The sequence below is a fragment of the Prionailurus bengalensis genome, chromosome D4, assembly GCF_016509475.1.
Source record: "Prionailurus bengalensis isolate Pbe53 chromosome D4, Fcat_Pben_1.1_paternal_pri, whole genome shotgun sequence".
Classification (NCBI taxonomy): Eukaryota; Metazoa; Chordata; class Mammalia; order Carnivora; family Felidae; genus Prionailurus; species Prionailurus bengalensis.
Genome location: NC_057359.1, coordinates 58,377,528 through 58,399,572, shown reverse-complemented (window position 1 = coordinate 58,399,572; position 22,045 = coordinate 58,377,528). Strand labels below are relative to the sequence as shown.

General features: G+C 39.1%; 1 protein-coding gene across 1 annotated transcript in view; it reads right to left on the bottom strand.

The window, feature by feature from the left end:
- Positions 1-8,408: 8,408 nt before the first annotated feature.
- Positions 8,409-22,045, bottom strand: part of MELK (maternal embryonic leucine zipper kinase) — a 92,217-nt gene continuing 78,580 nt past the window's right edge. The window contains exons 16-18 of the mRNA XM_043565613.1: positions 19,992-20,160; positions 11,067-11,170; positions 8,409-8,932 (exon numbers count right to left, since the gene is read on the bottom strand). Of these exons, the coding sequence (XP_043421548.1) occupies positions 8,755-8,932; positions 11,067-11,170; positions 19,992-20,160 (451 nt within the window). The 3' untranslated portion in view covers positions 8,409-8,754. The remainder of the gene's footprint in view (positions 8,933-11,066; positions 11,171-19,991; positions 20,161-22,045) is intronic.

Here is a 22,045-nt window from a genome sequence, read left to right as displayed (position 1 = left end):
CAACCACCGAACTTTGTGGTTTCCCTTGGAATTAAATCTTTCTGCTCTATAACTCTGTGCTAAGTAATTCTAAATATTTTTCCTATGCAAGTTATTTCTCTCCATCAAGTGAATGCCTGAGGCTTCTCAGCATGTATAAACCAGACTGGGAATTCAGAACACCAAACAGATCAGCAGAATAAACACCTAAATATAGAGGATGAGTGTCCTCTGGATAAGCCAGAGTGTCCTTTGTAAGGACTGTTGTATTTTTAGTATACACTTATGTCACATGGTGAGGTGTTTGTAGCTGCTCTGTTGGAGCTACTTATCGTAGCTGAAACTTTAAATCGTCACTCCTAATTACACATCAAACATCAATGTCATTTGTGTCACCAGCTAGGAGAGACCCTAAGAGGTTTGTATGTGTTTGCATGTGTGTATCAAGTTTATAAAAACAAACCTAGAGATGGCTAGAAACCTACCTAAGGTCATAAGCAGAATCAACTCTGAAGTCCATCTACCTGAGTTCCAGAATCTAGTGTTCTTCCTGCTAAAGCGCAGTCTCACAGTGATACAAAACGCCAGAGCTGGTCTTAGAGAAGTCTTCAAAATGCTTAAAGTAGGAACAAGAGGTCATACTCTAGACCCTTCTCATATGCTATGAGAAACAAGTGGCTCTTGGGAAGTTGGCTTAGAGGATCCCGTGGAAAGGAGACGCCCAAACCGCATGTGAGAACTTCAATGCATCTTGGCGCTATCCAACAGGTTCCTCATGGACACCCTAAGCACCCTGATGGCAGTACAATACATGTATTCTTTCCCATGTCTCACCTAGCACCAACTGTGGAGTTCAATTTCAATAAATGTCAACTGAATAACTGAACTAAATGAAGTTAGAAGTGAGTCAAGAATGAATGCATATTCAACAAATGGCCTTGAGTCAATGGGCTAATCATTTGGAAGGCATTAAGATCAGTAGTGGAAGGACTGAGAATGGGCATACATAACAGATTTATGTTTTAACAAGACCACTCCACATAGAGTGCAGTTAGGATGCTGTGAAACTCATCTTCTGGGCTTACTTTGGACAGATCCTGTATTGTGAGTCAGTTTTTTTTCCCCTTTAACAGCTGAAAACCTAAAGCTTCCCGAAGCCAAGCAATTGCCCAAGTCTCTCTGCTCAGACGTAACAGAGCTTTCACAATAACTGTCATTTCAAAAATCTTACATTTTTAAAAATCTGCCAACAGCTCCAAGTTCTCTCCACTTACTGACACATTCCCATCAAGGTGAGTGTTGCTGTTATCAGCATTTCCTTACTTTCTGGCACTGTTTCAGACCCATCTTGCATATTTCCTGCCTCAGTCCTAGGGTCAGCCATTTCTCCAAGGAGTCCTAGTACCTTTTATTGGAGAATGGTATGAAAAACCAAGATCTGGGCAGTAGGTCTGCTTGTTGCTACCAGAGTGCCTTTCAGACCTTCTCAGCTAACAGAACAAAGAAACACTAAGTTGTAAATATATACATATCTATAACTATTTCTATATGCAACCATCTGTATCTATATTAAGGTAAATGAGTTCTTACTAATGTCTCCTTCCCTAATCCATCACCACATGGGCATCGATCATTCTAGCCCCCTGCCTTTGCTTATCTGTAAATTCCCACGCCAACAGTGAGAAATCTAGCTTCTACCATTTACCATCCATCTACTTCAATTCCAGTATACAAGTATCAGAACTGTTAACCTGTCTTCTCATGGGAAACCATTTGTCATCAATGTTTATGTGTGACTCCTTTTGTCTTCTTACACACTTTCCTCATTTCCAAAGTTACTCGGATCTGTACCTTTCCCCCCACCGCCTTCAGTGAGGTTATTTCATACATTTTTTAATAGTTTCTCTTGTCACAGTATACATTCCTTCCTGAGATAGCCCAACTTCTCAAGTGATGTAATTCACATACAGTAATACTACAGACTGAATGTTTGTGCCTGCCCTCCATCCCCAATTCATATGTTGAAACTTGATCTCCAATGTGATGGTGTCCAGAGGTAGGGCTTTGGGAGGTGATTAGGTCATGAGGATGGAGCTGTTATGAATGGGATTCGTTCCTTTACAAAAGAGACCCCAGAGAGCTTCCTCATTTCTTCCACCATGTAGGGTCACAGGGAGAAGATAGCTGCCTGAACCAGGCAGCAGGCATCTGCCAGCACCTTGATCTTGGGGGATTTCTCAGCCTCCAGAACTGTGAAAAATAAGTGCTGTTTAATGTTTATTTATTTTTGAGAGACAGAGAGAGACAGCATGAGCAGGGGAGGGGGCAGAGAGAGAGGGAGACATAGACCATGAAGCAGGCTCCAGGCTCTGAGCTGTCAGCACAGAGCCCAATTTAGGGCTTGAACTCACGAGCCGTGAAATCATGACCTGAGCCAAAGTAGGACGCTTAACAGACTGAGCCACCCAGGAGCCCCTTAAATAAGTGCTGTTTAAGCCACCCAGGCTATGGTACTTTGCTATAGCAGCCTGAACAGATTCAGACAAACTAGAGTTTACTCTTTGTGCTATAAAGTTCGATAGGATTTCACAAATGTGTAATAGTACTTATCCACCATTACACTATCATACAGAATAGTTTTACCACCCTAAAAATTCCCATGCTTCACTGATTCAATACTACTTCCCATCCCCTGGCAGCCACTGATTTTTTTTAATGTCTCTACAGTTTTACCCCTTCCAGAATGCCATATAATTTCGCTTAGTAATATGCATTTAATATTCCTTCAGGTCCTTTCGTGGTTTGATACCTCATTTCTTTTATTGTTGAAAAATATTCAATTATATGGATGTACCAAAGTGTGTTTATCCACTCACATATTGAAGAATATTTTTGTGGCTTCCAATTTTTGACAATTATGAATAAACATTCACACACAAGTTTTTGTGGACCTAGGTTTTCAAATCCATTGGGCAAAGACCTAGGAGCACAATTACTGAATTACATAGTGAGGTTATGTTTAGCTTTATAAGACACTGTCAAACTGTCTTCCAAAGTGGATGTGTTATTTTGCACTCTAGCGGCAATGAATGAGAGTTCCTGTTTCTCCACATCCTTTGCGGCATTTGGTATTGTCCGTTTCTTGGATTTTAGCCATTGTAATAGGTGTGTAGTGGCATCTTATTTTAACTTGAAATTCTCTAAAGACAAATGATGTTGAACATCTTGTCATACATTTATTTGCCATCCATGTATCTACTTTGGTGAAGTATTGTTCAGATCTTTTGCCCATTTTTAAAATTGTGCTGTTTTCGTACAGTTGAGTTTTCAGATTCTTTTTTTTTTTTAAGGTTTATTTATTTATTTTGAGAGGAGGGGCATGTGGGAGGGGCACAGAGAGAGAGCTCTCTGCAAGGCTTGAACTCACAAACTGTGAGATCATGACCTGAGCTGAAATGAGAGTTGGACGCTTAACCGACTGAGCCACCCAGGCATACAAGAATTCTTTTATATTTTGGATACAAGTCATTTATCAGATGTATTTAGCAAATATTTTCTCCCATTCTGTAGGTTCTCTTTTTTTTTTTTTGATGGTGTCCTCTGAAGCACAAAAGTTTTTCATTTTGGTGAAGTCCAATGTATCTATTTTTCCACTTGTTGCTTCTGCTTTTCATATCTTATCTATATAACCATTGCCTAATCAAAGGTTTCTTTTAGTCCCACATTTTTTTTCTAAGAATTTTTACCATTTTAGCCTTTACATTCAGGCTCTGATCCATTTTAAGTTAATTTTTTCAATATGGTGTGAGGGGTCCAACTTCATTTTTTGCATGTGGATATCCAATTACCGGAACACCATTTTTTTTTTTTTTAAGATTTTATTTTTAAGTAATCTCCACACCCACAAAGTCACAACCTTAAGTTCAAAAGTTGCATGTTCTACCAATTGAGCCAGCCAGGCGCCCCTGAACACCATTTGTTGAACACCATTTGTTCTTTTACCCCACAGAGTTGTCCTGGTGTCTTTGTAAAAAATCAGTTGACAATTGTGACGGGCAGAATGCCCCTGCACCATAGACATTGCATCCTAATTCCTGGGATCTAGGAATATGATGTTACATGTCAAAAGAGAACTAAGCTTGCAAACAGAGTTAAGGTTGCCAACAGCTAACCTTAAGACAGGGAAATACTCCTGCGTTACATAAGTGGGCTTAATGTAATCATTACGGTCTTTAAAAGTGGAAGAGGGAGAGAAGAGTTCTGAGTCAGAGGGAAACGTGACTGTGGAGGGAGTGATGTGATGCAAAAAGGACCCAACTTGCCTTCACGTGAAGATGGAGGAAGACGGCCATGAACTGAGAAATGTGGGCAGCCTCCAGAAATTAGAAAATGTAAGGAAATGGATCCTAACCCAGAACCTACAGAAAGGCTTTAAAATATATAATTCTACAGGCCCATATTACACAATAATCAAAAACAAGCTCTTTAAAAAATGCATAAAATCACTGTGGAACCAAGAAGCTGAAAGTCTTTCAGTTCTTATTTCCTTAGTAGACTATATTCTTACTAATTACCTTCACCAAGAAGAATCACATAACACACTCAGCTGTAGTAAATTACACTGTAATAAGGTCTGAATTAGCCAAGTTTTCCTACATCTTAACCGGTTTGTGTAAGATTGCTGCTATACGAAGAAGCAATCTTTTGATAAGTATCATATATGATAATGCTTTCCTATATGATACAAGTTCAGGAGAGAGGTATTACGTCTATTTCTAGTATAGGAAAGAACATGGACTTTGGAGCCTGTCATGCCTGATTCAAGTCCAATACACTTACAGGTTTCACGACCTTGAGAGAGTCATTACTTTGCCTGAGACTCAGCTTTCTCCTCTGTAAAAAGGGATACCACCAACCATGCAGAGTTAGTGTAAAGACTAAATGAGTTCATATGTTTAGATTTAAAAACATTTATCTAAATCAAGGGTCAGCAAACTTTTTCTGTAAACACTTTATAATTGTAAATATTCTTTGCAGGACATACAGTCTGTCGCATTTACTCAACTCTGCCACTGTAGCACAGAAACAGTCATAGATGAGTTTCAATAGAACTATCAAAAGAGGCTATAGAGGTGGCCCATAGGCCACAGTCTGCTAATGCCTGACATAAATCATCCAGTGCAGTGGCTGGCACATAGTGGGTGTTAAATACTAGGTACTATGATCATTACTCTCTTTTTCCCTATCACAGCCAACAAACACAATCCTTTATTGCTCATACGACTCATTTGCCGTTCTATCATTCCCACTTTGTAAAATATTCAATATTACCTAAACTGCTGCTGCCAAAGTTTCTCGGTCATTCTATTCCCAGTATGCAAACAAGTGATTCATTATCTTCCACACCGTCATCTGGATCACAGACAGAGGTTCAGATAGGAGGTTCAGGACTACTGGTTCAGTTCAATACTTAAATCCCTTTTATGACCTGTCCTATGAATGGCTGTCCAACATGTCTGAACACCCCCAATGACAGGGAAACCACCAAATTCCTAGCACCCTTTCTCTTGTCAGGTAGCTTGGACTTTTTCTGAAAGCCCTTTTATTGTAAGCTTAACTTCAATATGGTTCAACTTCATAAGTATATACTGAGTAAATGCTGAGACCACAAAGATGAATAAGATATAACCTCTACCTCCAACTTCTCACTGGACTTTGTCTGCCACTGTCACCCAAACAAGCCTCATGTTCTCCCTTCACGACAGACATTCAGGTATTCGGAGGTTGGTGCCCTAAGTTGTTCCCCAAACTCCCAATTCCTTCAACCGTTCCTCAGAGGCTCCCTCCCCACTTCACACTGCCTTCCTCTGGACATAAAATGCACACACACCCTCCAAAGAAGTCCAGGTGTGGCTGGACAACGGAAAGTGAAGCCAACCTAAAACTATGCACATTTAGCTTAGCACCAACAATCTAAACGAACAAAGGCAGCCTCATTTCCTCAACTCACAACTATACTCCTTTAATTTTCCAAGTGGTTCTATAATATTTGAGCTAAGTGATAGATCTTAGATGATATGGCAAACATTAACATTTCTTTTCCTTAAAGAAAAGGAAGATTTAGGCTAAATAGCAGTCAGGGTATCTATTTTTACTTGATCCAGTCTGATGGAGCCAATAACAGCATTTCTAGGCTGAATTAATACCAAAAAAAATTGTTTTTAATTTTAATTTTTAAAGTAAATATACTAAAAAACTCCAATGTAAGGATTGCAATTGTAAGATAGATGTTTACAAAGGAAAAAAGGATAGAAAATAGTATCACGCTTATAGTAAGGCTAAGCAGTGTTTTATAAATATATTTATGTGTAATGCATCCCAAAGTAAAACAGACTTCTTACTGTGGTTCATGGCAAAAAGTTTTTGAAAAACACTGTTCCAGACCATGCCATCTGCCATTGAGATAGAAGAGAGATTCTTCTCTTATGTTTTATAAAAATAAAAATAGATAGACTTTAGGAAATTTTAAACTTTTGCTTTTCAAAAGATACCATCAAGAAAGTAAAAAAACTACTACCTACAAGAATGAGAGAAAAAATTTGCAAATCATATATTTGATAAGGGACTTATAGCTGGAGCTATAGACTTCTTGCAACTCAATAATAAAAAGATAAACAACCCAATTAAAAATGGCCAAAGGATCTGAATAGATATTTCTCCAAAAAGATGTATGACCAATAAGCACATGAAAAGATGCTCAACATCATTAGTCACTAGGGAAAAGCAAATCAAAACCATAATGAGATACCACTTCACAGAGCTAAAATAAAATGGGCAGACAATAACAAATGTTATAGAGAACGGAGAAAAATTAGAACCCTCATAGATCACTGGTGGGATCATAAAATGGTAAGCAGTTCGTCAGTTCCTCAAAATGTTAAATGACTCAGCAATTCCACTCCTAGGTATACATACACACAAGAGAACTGGAAACATATGACCACACAAAAATCTGTACACAAATGTTCACAGCAACATTATTCACAATAGCCAAGAAGTATAAACAAACCAAATGTCTACCAATTGATAAATGGATAAACAAAATGTGATATATCCATACAATGGGATATTAAGCTGTAAAATGGAATGAAGTAGTGACACATGATAGAAAATAATGAATCTTGAAAAAGAAGCCAGACGCAACAGGCACATATTGTATGAGTCCATTCATATGAAATGTCCAGAATACTCAAATCCAGAGACAGAAAGTAGATTAGTGGGTGCCAGGAGCTGTAAGGTGGGGGAACTGGGAGTGACCACTACTGGATACAGGGTTTCTCTTTGACATGATGAAAATGTTCTAAAATTAGATTATGGGGATAGCTGCACAAATGTGATTATAATTAAACCCACTGAATTGTACACTTTAAAGAGGTGAATATTACAATATGTGAATTATATTTCAATAGAGCTATTATAAAAAATTAAAACCCTTGAACGGCTTCCCTTTGCCAAAACAGTTTATTGGAGCATTGAGCTTCCTTCAAATTCTTTTGTCACTTACTTCCAACTCAATGTTTAACCCTCGTCTCCTACTATTTCCCCCTTGCACCACCTTCTGCCTCCGCCCTCAACACGGCATGACCATTTTAGATTTCCATGCCTTTGCACATACACTTCTTGTTGTCAAGAATGTCATATTCCCTCTTCTCTTTCTCATGAACGTCTATATATCCTTCAAGACAAATACTGTTTCCTCCAAAAAATCACACTTAGTCCTCCAGACAAAGTTGGTCATCCCCTCTATGCTATAAATACTAGTTTAAGCATCTCCCCTTAATAGATTCTGAACTCCTTGAGTTTACTAGACAGTATTATCTTCAGCCCCAGGACCTAAACCATTTAGTAAATGTTTACTGAATAAATGAGTGACAGAATACTCCCTCACTACTGACTAGAAGTAGTCAGCTATTTTTTCTCCAACTAGTTTAATTGGTAAAATCCATACAGATACAACTAGAGTGCTAGCCTTTAGAGACCAATAAAATGAAATAAAAATACAAATTTGGGGCCAACATTGAGACTTAAGGAAAATTACCATAAAGTAACATTTCATGGGGGCTCATAGTTCAGATACTTATCATTGTTGACCGAACACACTTACTGAAGTCAATACTCTTTTATTCAACATATTAAATGTGTTGTTTAACTCTGGTAACCACAGCTGTGACTTAGTTAACGATCTCAATAAATCCTACTTAAATCAGAGACAGGAAAAAATTATGCAAATGAATTCTTATCTGTTTTTTCTGCCCAAGGCATATTTGATAACAGATAAAACATCTCCAAATAGTCTCTACTTAATTGTCAGGAAGCCATTTGAGGTTTTATTTGTATCAAAACCAAATACAAAGAAAAGGAGAAGCCTGCCATATTCACAAATGATTTTATTCAGAAAGAAATTACACATTAAAAGGAGACATAGTTGAGAGCTTATTTTCACATATGGAAGTGAATCTAGGAAAGTCAACACTTATTAATATACAAAACCACATGATTAAAAAAGACAGTAATAGATAATGACAGATGGGCTTGCCTTAGACTCATCTGCAAAATATCTTTTGTTTAAAAACAAAAAGATATTTGTCTTTAAGACCGCTCTTTAGAAACAAGTCTAGAGTTCCAATGGACTTTAAAAATCAAACCAATCATACCATTCTCCACACAGGCTGTATCACACCCATATTCATCCAGCAGGGGTAAACCAGCCAACAATTATACCTTGCAGCTAGACAGGATGTCTTCCACTAATCTCTTGTAAACCCAAGCATCACCCTTAAGCCTCTGCCTCTTGATACCCACCACGTCGGGTTTCTGAAGCTGGCACACTTCTAGTTCAAACTGCATTGTCACTTTACCAAAGTCTGACTGTGTTTGACACTTCAGTGTATACCTATGAAAACAAGATAAGAAGCCAGTTAGTAGCAGAACCATGAATATTCTGTATAAGAAATCTCTAAGCCCATAGGAGGCCAGTGGAGAAAACGAACCATTATTTCATTAAGCAATATCTTACTGCTTACAGTTTCCAAATGACTTAGCTATACCTTAATCATGGAGCATGACTAGTGTTTTTGCAAAAGCTGAACTAAGATCTTAAGAAAGAATAAAGATGAAAGGCTTTACCAGAACTTTCTCTTGTCCAAAGAAAAGCCTTCCTTTCATAGCTACCAATGCCATTTATGCTCAAGAAATCTTCTGGTCTTCCTTATGCAACTCTTTCAACAGTGTAATCCATGAACAGTAGGCCATTTCCACAATGTTCACAACAAAGGAAAGCACAGGGAAGATTAAGAATATTTTTTTGTGTGCACCTCATCAGAAAATTCTTTCATATAAATAAAGCTGAAGCCACCAACTGTCAGAAGGGTGTGTGTTTCTGAAGTTTTCTAATAGTAATAAGAGGTTATGATCATTACACTTTATGGCAGAGTTATAACAGAAAGCCCATGGAGATGGTCCATTTCCATGGTTGAAACACATGGTGTGTGTGTGTGTGTGTGTGTGTGTGTGTGTGTAGAAATAAAATTAGAACTGCCATATAACAATTCTGAAAATGGAAAAGCCCAGGCCAAATGAAGCCTTAAAGACATCTTAAGACTTAAGAATCAGGTATGTTCTTGCAAAGTTACATAAATTGAATTCATGTAAATCAACTTTTTAATTAGTTTGCAAAATTTTTTCATTTTATTTGTCTTACTAAATAATAGACAACAGGATCAATTTTAAATATCAGTTCCCTAAATATGTGGGGCACGTGATTAGGTACTGTTCCACAGAAGCGTGGAGAAATTACTTGTATCTGTTATGTATTTGAGGTTTTGCAAAATATCATTCTTTCTCTTACTTAGTTATGTGTTTGGGGTCTTCATCTCTTAAAAATGAGCAGTCATCATCAGACATGCCAAAAGAAGTATTCTGTAGTTAAGGTTCCTGACGGGAAGATGAAGCATAGGGCAATTCAGTCATATGGAGAGAAAAGCCAATTCTTCATGAATGAAAAAAGATAATAATAGAATATACCTGAGATTAGTAACATCACATCCCTGAAAAACTTAGCTTTTGATGTTCTTCTTTGTCACAAAGAAGTTAAAAACAAACAGAAGAGATAAAAAGGGGAAAAAAGGGATCAAGGCAGACACTTTGCTGTTGATGAGTAAGTTAGATGGATAAATTATTGGTTAACAGCTAGTTGGCAATCTGATAGAAAGATCACATGCTGAAGGAATTATTGAAGGCTTTCTAACATAGATTTGGCTAGAGGTTCTGGAACCACCGCTAAACTGCAAGCGTGAAGAACGGGTCAGAGTGAGTTATATGTGTTCTGATGATGCCTAAAGAAGAAAGCCAGGGTCCAGGTAAGGAATGCTTCCCAACATGTACAGATAATGAAAAGTAAAATTACTTTTGCAAAAGACTGTTTCTTAAAATCTTCCTCTAAATTGAACATCTAGTTAAATGTTTTTTATTGAACATTGAAATCTAGTTAAATGTTTTTTATATCAATTAGTGGCTCTTTTTATCTGCCTCAATAATGAAATTTGAAAGACATAACTGGAAATACTTAGAAATATGAACATCTTAGGTAACGAGAAGAGGTCTGGCCATTCAGACCATGAGATCACAGCTACGGAGGCTTTGCCGGCAGCTCACTGAACGGTGGGAAAGAGTTAAGGTGAAATAATTTCCTAAAATGGTGAAAACCCAGTCCTGTCCAACAGCAAGTCATAAACAAAAGGATTCTATAAACCCCTGGTCTGAGGTGTCTCGACTGGAAAAAAAACTGGAAGGAGTTCAGATTTTTCCTATTTTGAAAAGTCTAATTTTGAAAGTGGTGACAATATGGCACTAGCTCATACAAAACCAAAGAAGCTAAATTATGAACAATGACACTGCCATAAAAGCTTTTTTGATGAAAATGAGGTGGGAAAAAAATTTTTTTAAAAAGAGAAGAATCAATACATGTCTTCTCAAAGCTCAAAAGATATCAAGTAATAAATGCAACAGCCTCTAAGTGTGCTTCTTACCCCTTTTGTACAAAGTCAACATGCTTCTTTGGAAGAACAGACATTATTTCATTCAAGAGTTGATCTGGATTCACTAGTTTGGTTGTAGTCACATTATAGTGAAGCTTAAAAAAGAAAAAGAAGGGGTATGAAGTAAATCTTTACATCAACACAAACACCTTCCTACCTAACTCAGAGATCCCAAAATCATTATAGCACCAGTTCAAATGGAAGCATTTCCAGAAAAATACTGAATTTACAACCAATTCTTGGTAAGCTGGAATAAGATGGCACTGGAAAGCTTGGAGAAATTAACTTTCACTAGCAAGTACATCCATATCATCCTTTTTAACTTTTCATCCTCTTCTCCTACCAATCTTTTTAATGAAATAAATATTAATTAACATCTATCTGTTTGAGCTTTACTTGTTTCTCCCTTCTTGTGCTATGCCAGAAACATTGATTGTCCTAAGATGTAAACTGTGAGAGATGAAACAAATGGCCCAGGAAATGTGGTTTGAATATATACCTGACCCTTGAAAAACGCAAGGGCTAGGAGTACTGACTCTTCATGCAGTTAAAAATCCACATATAACTTTTGACTCCCACAAAACTTAATAGCCTGTTGACCGAAAGCCTTACAGATATCATAACAATCAGTTAACACATATTCTGTATGTTATGTGTATTATATTCTAAGTTCGTACAATATAATAAGCTAGAGAAAAGAAAATGTTAAGAAAATAAAAAGGGAAGGGGGAGGCTGGGTGGCTAGGTCGGTTATGCATCCGACTTTAGCTCAGGTTCTGATCTCGTGGTTCGTGAGTTCAAGCCCCGTATCGGGCTCTGTGCTGACAGCTCAGAGCCTGGAGCCTGCTTCAGATTCTGTGTCTCCTTCTCTCTCTGCCCCTCCCCCACTCATGCTCTATTTCTCTGTCTCTCAAAATAAATAAACGTTAAAAAAAATTTTTTTTAAAAAGGGAAGGGAACATATATTTACAGTACTATAGCATATTTATCAATACTGTAAGTTTACACTGTTTACAAGATGAATCCTCTATCTTCTATTAGTACCTACAAAAATACTGTCTTATATGATACAAAACATGACAGATGTTACATGTATTACTAACACTAGATATCAAAAATGAAAAGATAATATGAAAAAAAATTCATATTTATTTACAGTTATGTTTATTTATTTACTCATGCATTGATAACGAAAAACCAGCAATATGACTGCTTCATGGTAGCCTGATGTAATCAATATGATTGCTTCACAGTAGCTTAGCCTACACACTAATGAATAAATGGTGATAAAATTTTATGGGATACAGTAATACAGTCACATTCATAATACAGTATAGAAACACTGTTATATATATTTTTAAAAACACCTACTGGTGATGATAGGCTGATAAGCAGTTTCTCCAAAGACAAGAGAAGCATACTGTACAGTAATGTTATTCTTTGAAAACAAAGTCATGAAACAGTAAGAAAACTAACACATTATTAATTTTATATTAAATACCACTCACCTTGTGTCTAAGTAAAGATAGGTTATCCACTTCCATATGAGTCTTGCACACAAGGTTCTACATGAGGAATCACTTAGGTAATGATGATGATGGCACAAAAACGTCTCCTGTGGCTCTTGTCATACAGTTACTACACATTCACATGACACTCACACACATACACCACAGGTAAGTTTAAGTGTATGCCATGGTGATTATTTACTGCTCATCAGGTAGAAGTGGATCATCATAAAGTCCTTCATCCTCCTCTTTTTCATGTTGAGTCGGCTGAGGAGGAGAGGTTGTTCTTGCTGTCTCAGGGTGGCAGAGGTGGAAGAGGTAGAAGGGGATGAGAAGGGGCAGGCACACTTGGTGGAACTTCCTGGAAATAGGTCGCAATTTGTCTGACTTCATGCTTTTTCATTTTTCTAAAAAATGTTTCTGTCCGGTACCAATCCTCCTCCTATCATTTGCTTCAGTTTCAGTGCCCATGTCATAAAAGGCTCCATGTCATAAAAGAAGTAAAGAGTAGTCCTGAATTATCAAAACCCTTTTGCCAGTTTGTCTAATGTCAATTTGGTTTCTAGCACTGCTTCTTCTACATGTTCTTCCTCATCACGTCACTGGTTCAGATCACTTATCTCCATCAACTTATCTTCTGTTAATTCTTCTGGCGTGGTGTCTATCAGCTCTTGACTTTCTCCCCATATCTTGAAGCCCCACAAACACCCTTTTTTGCCATATCCACAAACTCTTTCATAATTTCTCTGTTTGGCTCTGCCGTAAACCCTGTGAAGTTATGCACAACATGTGGACAGTTTTCTCCAGCAGAAATTTGTTTTAGGCTTAGGCTTTCATGATTTTTCTGCTACAACAATGGCATCTTCAATGAAGTAATCCTTCTAGACCTTCATGACATTCTCTTCCATAATGCTGACAACCCTTTCCATAGTACTGTGTGTAATGAGCCTTAAAGGTCCTTATGACCCCCTCTTCCAGGGGATGAATTAGAGATACCATGTCTGGGGACAAGCACACCACTTCGACACCTTCAGTGTTGATCTCATAGGATTCTGGGTGGTCAGCGGCATTGTCCAATATCAAAAGAACTTTATTTTTTTTGTTTTTTGGGTTTTTTGGGGGGTTTTTTTTGTTTTTTTTTTCAATATATGAAATTTATTGTCAAATTGGTTTCCATACAACACCCAGTGCTCATCCCAAAAGGTGCCCTCTTCAATACCATCACTCACCCCTCCCTCCCACTTGCCATCAACCCTCAGTTTGTTCAAAAGAACTTTAAAAGGCAGTCCTTGGGGCACCTAGGTGATTCGGTCAGTTAAGCATCTGATTCGGATTCTTGATTTCGGCTCAGGTCATCATCTCACGGTGGTGAGATGGAGCCTCACGTTCAGCTCTGCACTGTGCATGGAGCCTACCTAAGATCGATCCTTCCTTCCTCCCTCTCTCCCTCTCTCTCTCTCCTTCTGCCCCTCTCCCCTGCTCTCTCTCTAAAAATAAATAAAATGAAATAAAAAAAATTAAGGCATTCCCTTACTGGCAAGGTACTTTTTGACTTCATTGATGAAATCTATCCAGAAAGAGAATTCTTTTTTTTTTTTTTAACGTTTTATTTATTTTTGAGACAGAGAGAGACAGAGCATGAACGGGCGAGGGGCAGAGAGAGAGGGAGACACAGAATCGGAAACAGGCTCCAGGCTCTGAGCCATCAGCCCAGAGCCCGACGCGGGGCTCAAACTCACAGACCGCGAGATCGTGACCTGAGCTGAAGTCGGACGCTTAACCGACTGCGCCACCCAGGCGCCCCCAGAAAGAGAATTCTCATTGTCTATACCTTCTTGTACAACCAAAAGACTGGCAGTTGATGGTCATATTTTCCCTTCAAGACTCAGGGGTTAGCAGCTTTATAAGACAAGGGCAGTGGTCATCATAAACCCAACTGCATTTGCATAGAATAGTAGAGCTAGCCTATCCCTTCCTGCCTTAAAGGCTAGTGCTTCTTTTTCTTCCTTACTGGTCAATGTCTTTTGTGGCTTTTTTTTTCCCCCCCCAGAATAGGGTAATTTTGTCTGCTGTTCAGGAAGATATTCTTTTTCCTCAATGATTTTCTTAATGGCATCTGGGAACCAGTATCTACTGCCTCTTGGTCAGCAGAAGTTGATTCTCTTGTTATCTTAACTTTTTTTTTTTTTTTTTTAATGTTTATCTTTATTTTTGAGACAGAGAGAGACAGAGCATGAGCGGGGGAGAGGCAGACAGAGAGGGAGACACAGAATCCGAAGCAGGCTCCAGGCTCTGAGCTGTCAGCACAGAGCCCAATGCGGGGCTCGAACTAGTCAACTGCGAGATCATGACCCAAGCCGACACTCAACCGACTGAGCCACCCAGACGCCCCTTATCTTAACATTTTTAAACCAAATCTCTTTCTAAAATCATCAAACCATGCTTTGCTGGCATTAAATTCTCCAGCTTTAAATACCTCACCTTCTTTTTGCTTTAAGTAGTCATAACATGACTTCATCTTTTCTCAAATCATATAAAGCTTATAGGTATGCCCTTCTTACAGCAATCCTACACCCACGTTAAAGCTGCATTTTCAGTACGAGATTAAAAAAAAGTATTTTGCAAAAAATGCAAGGTTTTTGTGCCTGTTGGCATAGCTGCCACAATGGCTTCATGAGTTTCCCTTTTCTTTTTTTTAAACAATGGTCCTTACACTGGATTCATTTATCTGGAAATGGTGGGCAACCGCAGCCACAGACATCAATCTATGGTACATATCAAGCAATTCAACTTTTTCTTGTAAAGTCATGACTTCTCTCTGCTTCTCGGGAGCACATCCAGCATCACTACTGGCAATTCATACAGGTCCCCTGGTGTTACTCAAGGTGTATGGCATTGCACTACACGTGATTTATACGTTTTAAACGTATTTAAATGTGAAAAATATGCAAGAACCACAAAAGATCATTTTTGACTGTGATATGCAATTCACTGAAGGGACCAATTGCTCACGTGGAGACGATTAGCATCACATGGCGTTTTTAAGCAGATACTCACAACACAAGCTCACCGCAAGAGCAACAGAATAGCTACGAAATTATTACAGTAGTAAAGCATGTATTACAGTTGATTTTATGCAGTTATGATTTAATACTGCATCTTTAAGTTTGTTTACATTTCTCAACTGTGAATGGCACCATGTACAGTATGTGTTTGTGTGCATAAGTTTTGATAAATTTTAACTTTTTATATCTGTTTATATCTTATGGTAGGGTAAATGATCAAATAGACTAATATCTACATATCTTTTTCTTAATTTTTTTGATATTTCTAGGCCATGCCGTTTTTGAGTTTTTCCAAATTGTTGCAAGTCCCCCCCAAATTTTCCCAATATACCTGTTTAAAACAATATACATGTAAGTGACCCATGCAGTTCAAACCCATGTCATTCAAGGGTCAACTGTATTTTTATTTAGTATTTATATATTTGTTCCAATCTGATTTAGAAAAACATAATCAGCAAAAACTAGTAACATATAGTTTCTTTAAAAGTAACTTAAGATCAGACACCTGGGTAGCTCAGTCAGTTAAGAGTCTGACTTCAGTTCAGGTCATGATCTCACAGTTCATGGGTTCAAGCCCCACATCAGGCTCCATGCTGACAGCTCGGAGCCTGGAGCTTATTTCAGATTGTGTGTCTCCTTCTCTATCTGCCACTCCCCTACTCGCTCACTCGCTCTCTCTCTCTCTCTCTCTCTCTCTCTCAATCTCTCTCTCTCAAAAATAAATGTAAAAAAAAAAAATTAAAATTTTGAGTCCAACTTCAGCTCAGGTCATGGTCTAACAGTTCATGAGTTTGAGCCACACATTGGGCTCTCTGCTGTCAGTACAGAGCCCACTTCAGGTCCTCTGTTCACCTCTCTTTCTGCCCCTCCGTTTGCACTCACTCGCTCACTCTCAAAATAAATAAATAAACAAACTTTTAAATAAATAGACGTAAGATTTTAAAAAGCTAGTCCTCCTGATTGTGTTGACAGTTTCACAGGTGTCTATATAATGCCAAAGTATATTAATCACACATTTTTAAGAGGTACAGGTCATTTATTTAGGTCAATTATACCTCTATAAATCTTTTTTTTTTTTTAAGAGTCAGTATAAAGAAAATACCAGATAAATAGCAGGCAGATGATATGCCCATCTGCAGGTGAGTATTCAATGACCAGAGTTTAGGGACCCAGCTTCAAGTTATAAAAGGAACAAGTGGCACAGCTATGACAAGGACCCCCTGTCTGCTGGGTCCCCATCCAGGGCTGTTTCACCAAACTAAATTGGCTTTGTCAAGATAATAAACAGAACACTTCCAAATACAATTTAAGTGATTCCTTGTGTAAAATAAAGAATTAATCTGGGGCGCCTGGATGCCATCCAACTCTTGATTTCGGCTCAGGTGATGATCTCATGGTTTGTGAGATCAAGCCCCATGTCAGGCTCTGCACTGTCAGCATGGAGCCTGCTTGGGATTCTCTCTCTCCCTCTGTCCCTGCCCCTCCTGTTTGTGCACATGCGCGCGCGCTCTCTCTCTCTCTCTCTCTCTCTCTCTCTCTCTCTCTCTCTGAAAATAAATAAATAAACATTTAAAAAAATTAATCCTAATTCTATTCATATTTCAGATTTTTTTCAACAATCTGTAAAAAAGCCTACAAGATGCTTAACTATACATGATCTTCATCTTAACAAACTAAGGTGTTCTTTGTACCATCCTTCTAAGTTTTCTAAGTTTATAATTTTTTAATGTAAGAAATAGGTAGAAGGGCGCCTGGGTGGCTCAGTCGGGTAAGAGTCTGACTTTGCCTCAGGTCATGATCTCGCGGTTTGTGGGTTTGAGCCCCATGTCAGGCTCTGTGCTGACAGCTCAGAGCCTGCTTCAGATTCTGTGTTTCCCTCTCTCTCTCTCTGCTCCTCTCCCACTTGTGCCTCTCTTTCTCTCTCTCAAAAATGAATAAACATTAAAAAATAAAAAGAAGTAGGTAGAAAAAATGAAACAAATTTCCTAAAGCGAGGCCTGCAGTTCTGCAAAAACTTAAACCATTTAAAAGGGTTAGAGATCCAAAGTTAGATCAAGTTTCTGATGTTAGATGTGTGTTAATGAGGACTATGGTTCTGCTACATTAGGGTTAAAAATGCTCAACATGGATGATAATTTCACTCAACACTGGAACACCTTTGGTATGCCTGGGTGGCTCAGTCAGTTGAGCATCTGACTCTTGATTTAGGTTCAAGCATGATCCCAGGGTTGTGGGATAGAGCCCCATATCAGACTCTACACTAAGCATGAAGCCTACTTAAGATTCTCTTTCTCCCTCTCTCTGCCCCATTTCCCCACTTGTGCATGTGCTCTCTCTCTGAAAAGTACAGCATAGGGAATACAGTCAAAAACATTTTAATAACATAGTATGGTGCCAGATGATAATCACACTCATCATGGTGAGCACTGCATAATGTACACAATCATGAAGTCACTATGTTGTACACATGAAACTAATGTAACATGGTATGTCAACTATACTTCAGTAATAAAAATTAAAAAAAAAACTGGAATACCTTATATAATAGAGCATTTCACGTATATTTCACAGAGGCAGCTTTGTTTATGCATCCCGGCTCTATGAAGGTGCTGGGGTAGAAATTATCTCCAGTTTTTACAAATAAGGAAATTGAGGCAGACAGGGATAAAACGACTTATCCAAGCTACAAAGTACGAAGCTGAAGCTAGAACTCAGGTCTTCTCATTCCCAATCTGTGGTTTTTCTCCTACATCCTGGAAGTAGTGGAGAATCCCTGGAAAATCAACTAACATCTTAGCAGTTCCTACTGGAAAATGCATTCAGGGGCCAACCAGTTTACACAGGTGAACATTTTTAGGGTATTATCCACTAGTATTTGACAACTGCTTAGCTTCTCAATAATGTATATGATTGGACATGTTTCCTTAATTTTCTTTAATGTTTTTCAGGAAAATGGCACTATGGTTTTCTTAATTTTTTTTTTTTTAACGTTTATTCATGTTTGAGAAAGAGACAGAGCACAAGCAGAGGAGGGGCAGAGAGAGAGGGAGACATGGAATCTGAAGCAGGCTCCAAGCTCTGAGCTGTCAGCACAGAGCCCAATGTGGGGCTCGAACCCATGAACCATGAGATTATGACCTGAGCTGAAGTCGGACACTTAACCAACCGAGGCACCCTGGCGCCCCAGCACTATGGTGTTCTTGATCCCAATGTCAGTGTTTGAAATATTTCATAACTGTCTCCATCTACAGAAATCTTAGAACAAAAGAACAAAATATAACTAATAAACAGCCATATGCAAAACTTTTCAGTACATTATACAAGTTCAACAGGCAACAGATATTAATGGATAAGTCCTATCTTCTTCCACTTTAAAACAGGGCGTATCTGAATATTCTCCCCGGAAGCACACTTCTATCCAACAGCTCATCATTTTCCTTCCCCAAACAGGCCCAGATTTGTCCCAAATGAGAGTCTCAGTGCAAAACCTGAAGAGACCCAGTCCCCAAATCACAGAGAACACTACCATCTCCTCTTCCCTCCTCATGGAACATGTTTTTATTACAGCACAGAGTAATATCCCTGCCTGTCTTCACTGCCACTCTATGAGATCCTCATGACATGGGCTATGTCATTTCCAAGTGGAGTCTTATTTATACCTTTACCTCTTACTTCCCCCAAACAAAAATGTCATTCATTAGATGTTTGAGGGAATGCTCAGAGAGAATCCAAGAGAGTACGAAGTATTTTATATCTACTAATCACTTCTTTTTCCTTTCCTTTCCCCATTGAACATACTGCCCATACCACTGACACATTATGCCTTTTGAAAGCATGACAGGACTATCAAAGTTCCAAACCTCTTAGGCCTGTGAGGACCTCTCAGCCTACCTTCCCAGTGTGCTGCTCAGTATTTTCTTCACATACACCACACTCAAAGTTCAAATTCACTTCCCATGCATTCAAATATTTTGTGAGGGCCTACAGAGATATCCATGTGTCAGAGACCCTTCTACATGCCAGAGATAAGACAATTAAGCTCAAGTCCCCATCCTTAAGGCAGCTCTCAGTTCCTCCATATGCCCCATGTTTCCCTGCCTCCATATTGCCTCTGTGATTAATCTCTCCACTTGAATATTTGGAGTATAGTTATTCGCTCCTTGGAAAGAGCAAGTTTGTATAATTTACCTCTGCATTCTCAAAGCCCACTGCATCAAAACGCATAAAATAAAAAATCCATTCATTCATTCATTCATTCATTCAGTACTTCTCTTGGAAAAGAATAATAGTCTGGTTAGCAGCCAGCTTCTGAAATCCATACTAAAGAATTCCAGTGCACTTACCTTTAGTCTTCTCGGCCCATCTTTGGCAGAGCCCTTCCTTCTGCTCCTGGTAAGCACAGTGATAACCTTATCCAACCCCCTTTCAAGGCTCCCAAACACTTTGGTTCCTTTTCTTTTTGGAGTATCCTCTACGTGTGCTTGGTTGAGATCCAGTTCCACTGAGCGACATCTTAAAGAGAAAAAAAATCCATGAGTAAAACTGGGCCTCCTGCCAGTCGGGGCTGTCACAAGCCGTTCAAGTATGCCAAGGCGAATGCCAAGGCCAGTCCAGCTCACTACTCAGGAAGCACAAAAGCCATCTCCCACTGGAACACAGCCATCACCTCTCCCCTCAGCCAACTGCCCCTTGGCAAAACTATTTTTCCCCTAGCTTTTTAAAAAAAAATATACAGAAAAGTTGGGTGAAGAGTACAATGAACCCCATATATATATCCTCTTAGATTCAACAGTTGTTAATTTCTCACCACATTTGCCTTCTCTACATATATAAATGAATACATTAAATATATGCACATCTTTGCTGAACCATCTAAAGGTAACCCATCTGAAGATACCATGAGACTTCACTCTGAAACACTTCAGCACACATACCCAACAAATAACGACATTTTCTACATAACCACAATGCCATCAAGAAAATTGATAATAGGGGCCCCTGGGTGGCGCAGTCGGTTAAGCGTCCGACTTCAGCCAGGTCACGATCTCGCGGTCTGTGAGTTCGAGCCCCGCGTCGGGCTCTGGGCTGATGGCTCAGAGCCTGGAGCCTGTTTCCGATTCTGTGTCTCCCTCTCTCTCTGCCCCTCCCCCGTTCATGCTCTGTCTCTCTCTGTCCCAAAAATAAATAAACGTTGAAAAAAAAAAAATTGATAATAATGCCACAGTACTGTCTAATATCTAGTTCACAGTCTAATTTCCTCAACTGCCCTCAAAATGGATCCTGCTTTAAAAAATAGCTATTACACTGGGGTGCCTGGGTGGCTCTGTCGGTTAAGCATCCAACTTTCACTCAGGTCATGATCTTGCAGTTTGTGGGTTTGAGCCCCACATCGGGCTTTGTGCTGACAGTTCAGAGCCTGGAGCCTGCTTCAGATTCTGTGTCTCCCTCTCTCTCTCTGCCCCTCACCTGTTCACACTCAGTCTCTCTCTCTCAAAAATAAATAAACATTAAAAAAAATTTTTTTAATAAATAAAAAATAGCTATTATAGGGGTGCCTTGGTGACTCAGTTGGTTAAGTGTCTGATCATGCCCCATGTCATGCTCTGTGCTGACAGTGTGGAGCCTGCTTGGGATTCTCTCTCCCTCTCTCTCTTCCCTGCCCCTGTCCTTGTTCATGTGCCTACACTATCTTTCTCTCTCTCAAAATAAACTTTTAAAACATTTAAAAATAAAAATAAAAAATAGCTATTATAGACGATGAGGGGCGTCTGGCTGGCTCACTCAGAGGAGCATGCAACTCTTGATTTCAGGGTCGTGAGTTCGAGCCCCACACAGGACGCAGGGATTACTTAAATAAATAATATAAACATTTTTTTAAATTAAAAAATAAAGACAATGAAGAGACGCCAATGCTGCCAAACTGTCCATGTCCATACAAGAGGGATGAGTTTTCTTTGACACACCAGTTGGTATCTTTACTATATGAAGAACTGCTATCAGTGGATGTCTACACTCTACCAGGAGAAGCATCAGAAAAGATGGGCCTCGGGGCGCCTGGGTGGCATAGTCGGTTAAGCGTCCGACTTCAGCCAGGTCACGATCTCGCGGTCTGTGAGTTCGAGCCCCGCGTCGGGCTCTGGGCTGATGGCTCGGGGCCTGGAGCCTGTTTCCGATTCTGTGTCTCCCTCTCTCTCTGCCCCTCCCCCGTTCATGCTCTGTCTCTCTCTGTCCCAAAAATAAAAAATAAAATAAAATAAAAAAAAAAAAAAAGAAAGAAAGAAAAGATGGGCCTCAGAAAGGGGACTATGTGGATGGGGCCAGAGCCACTGTCTTCCCAAGCTGCTGTACGTTAAGATGCCAGTCCTACTGTTGAAGAGTTTCAGATTTCTTCCCCATG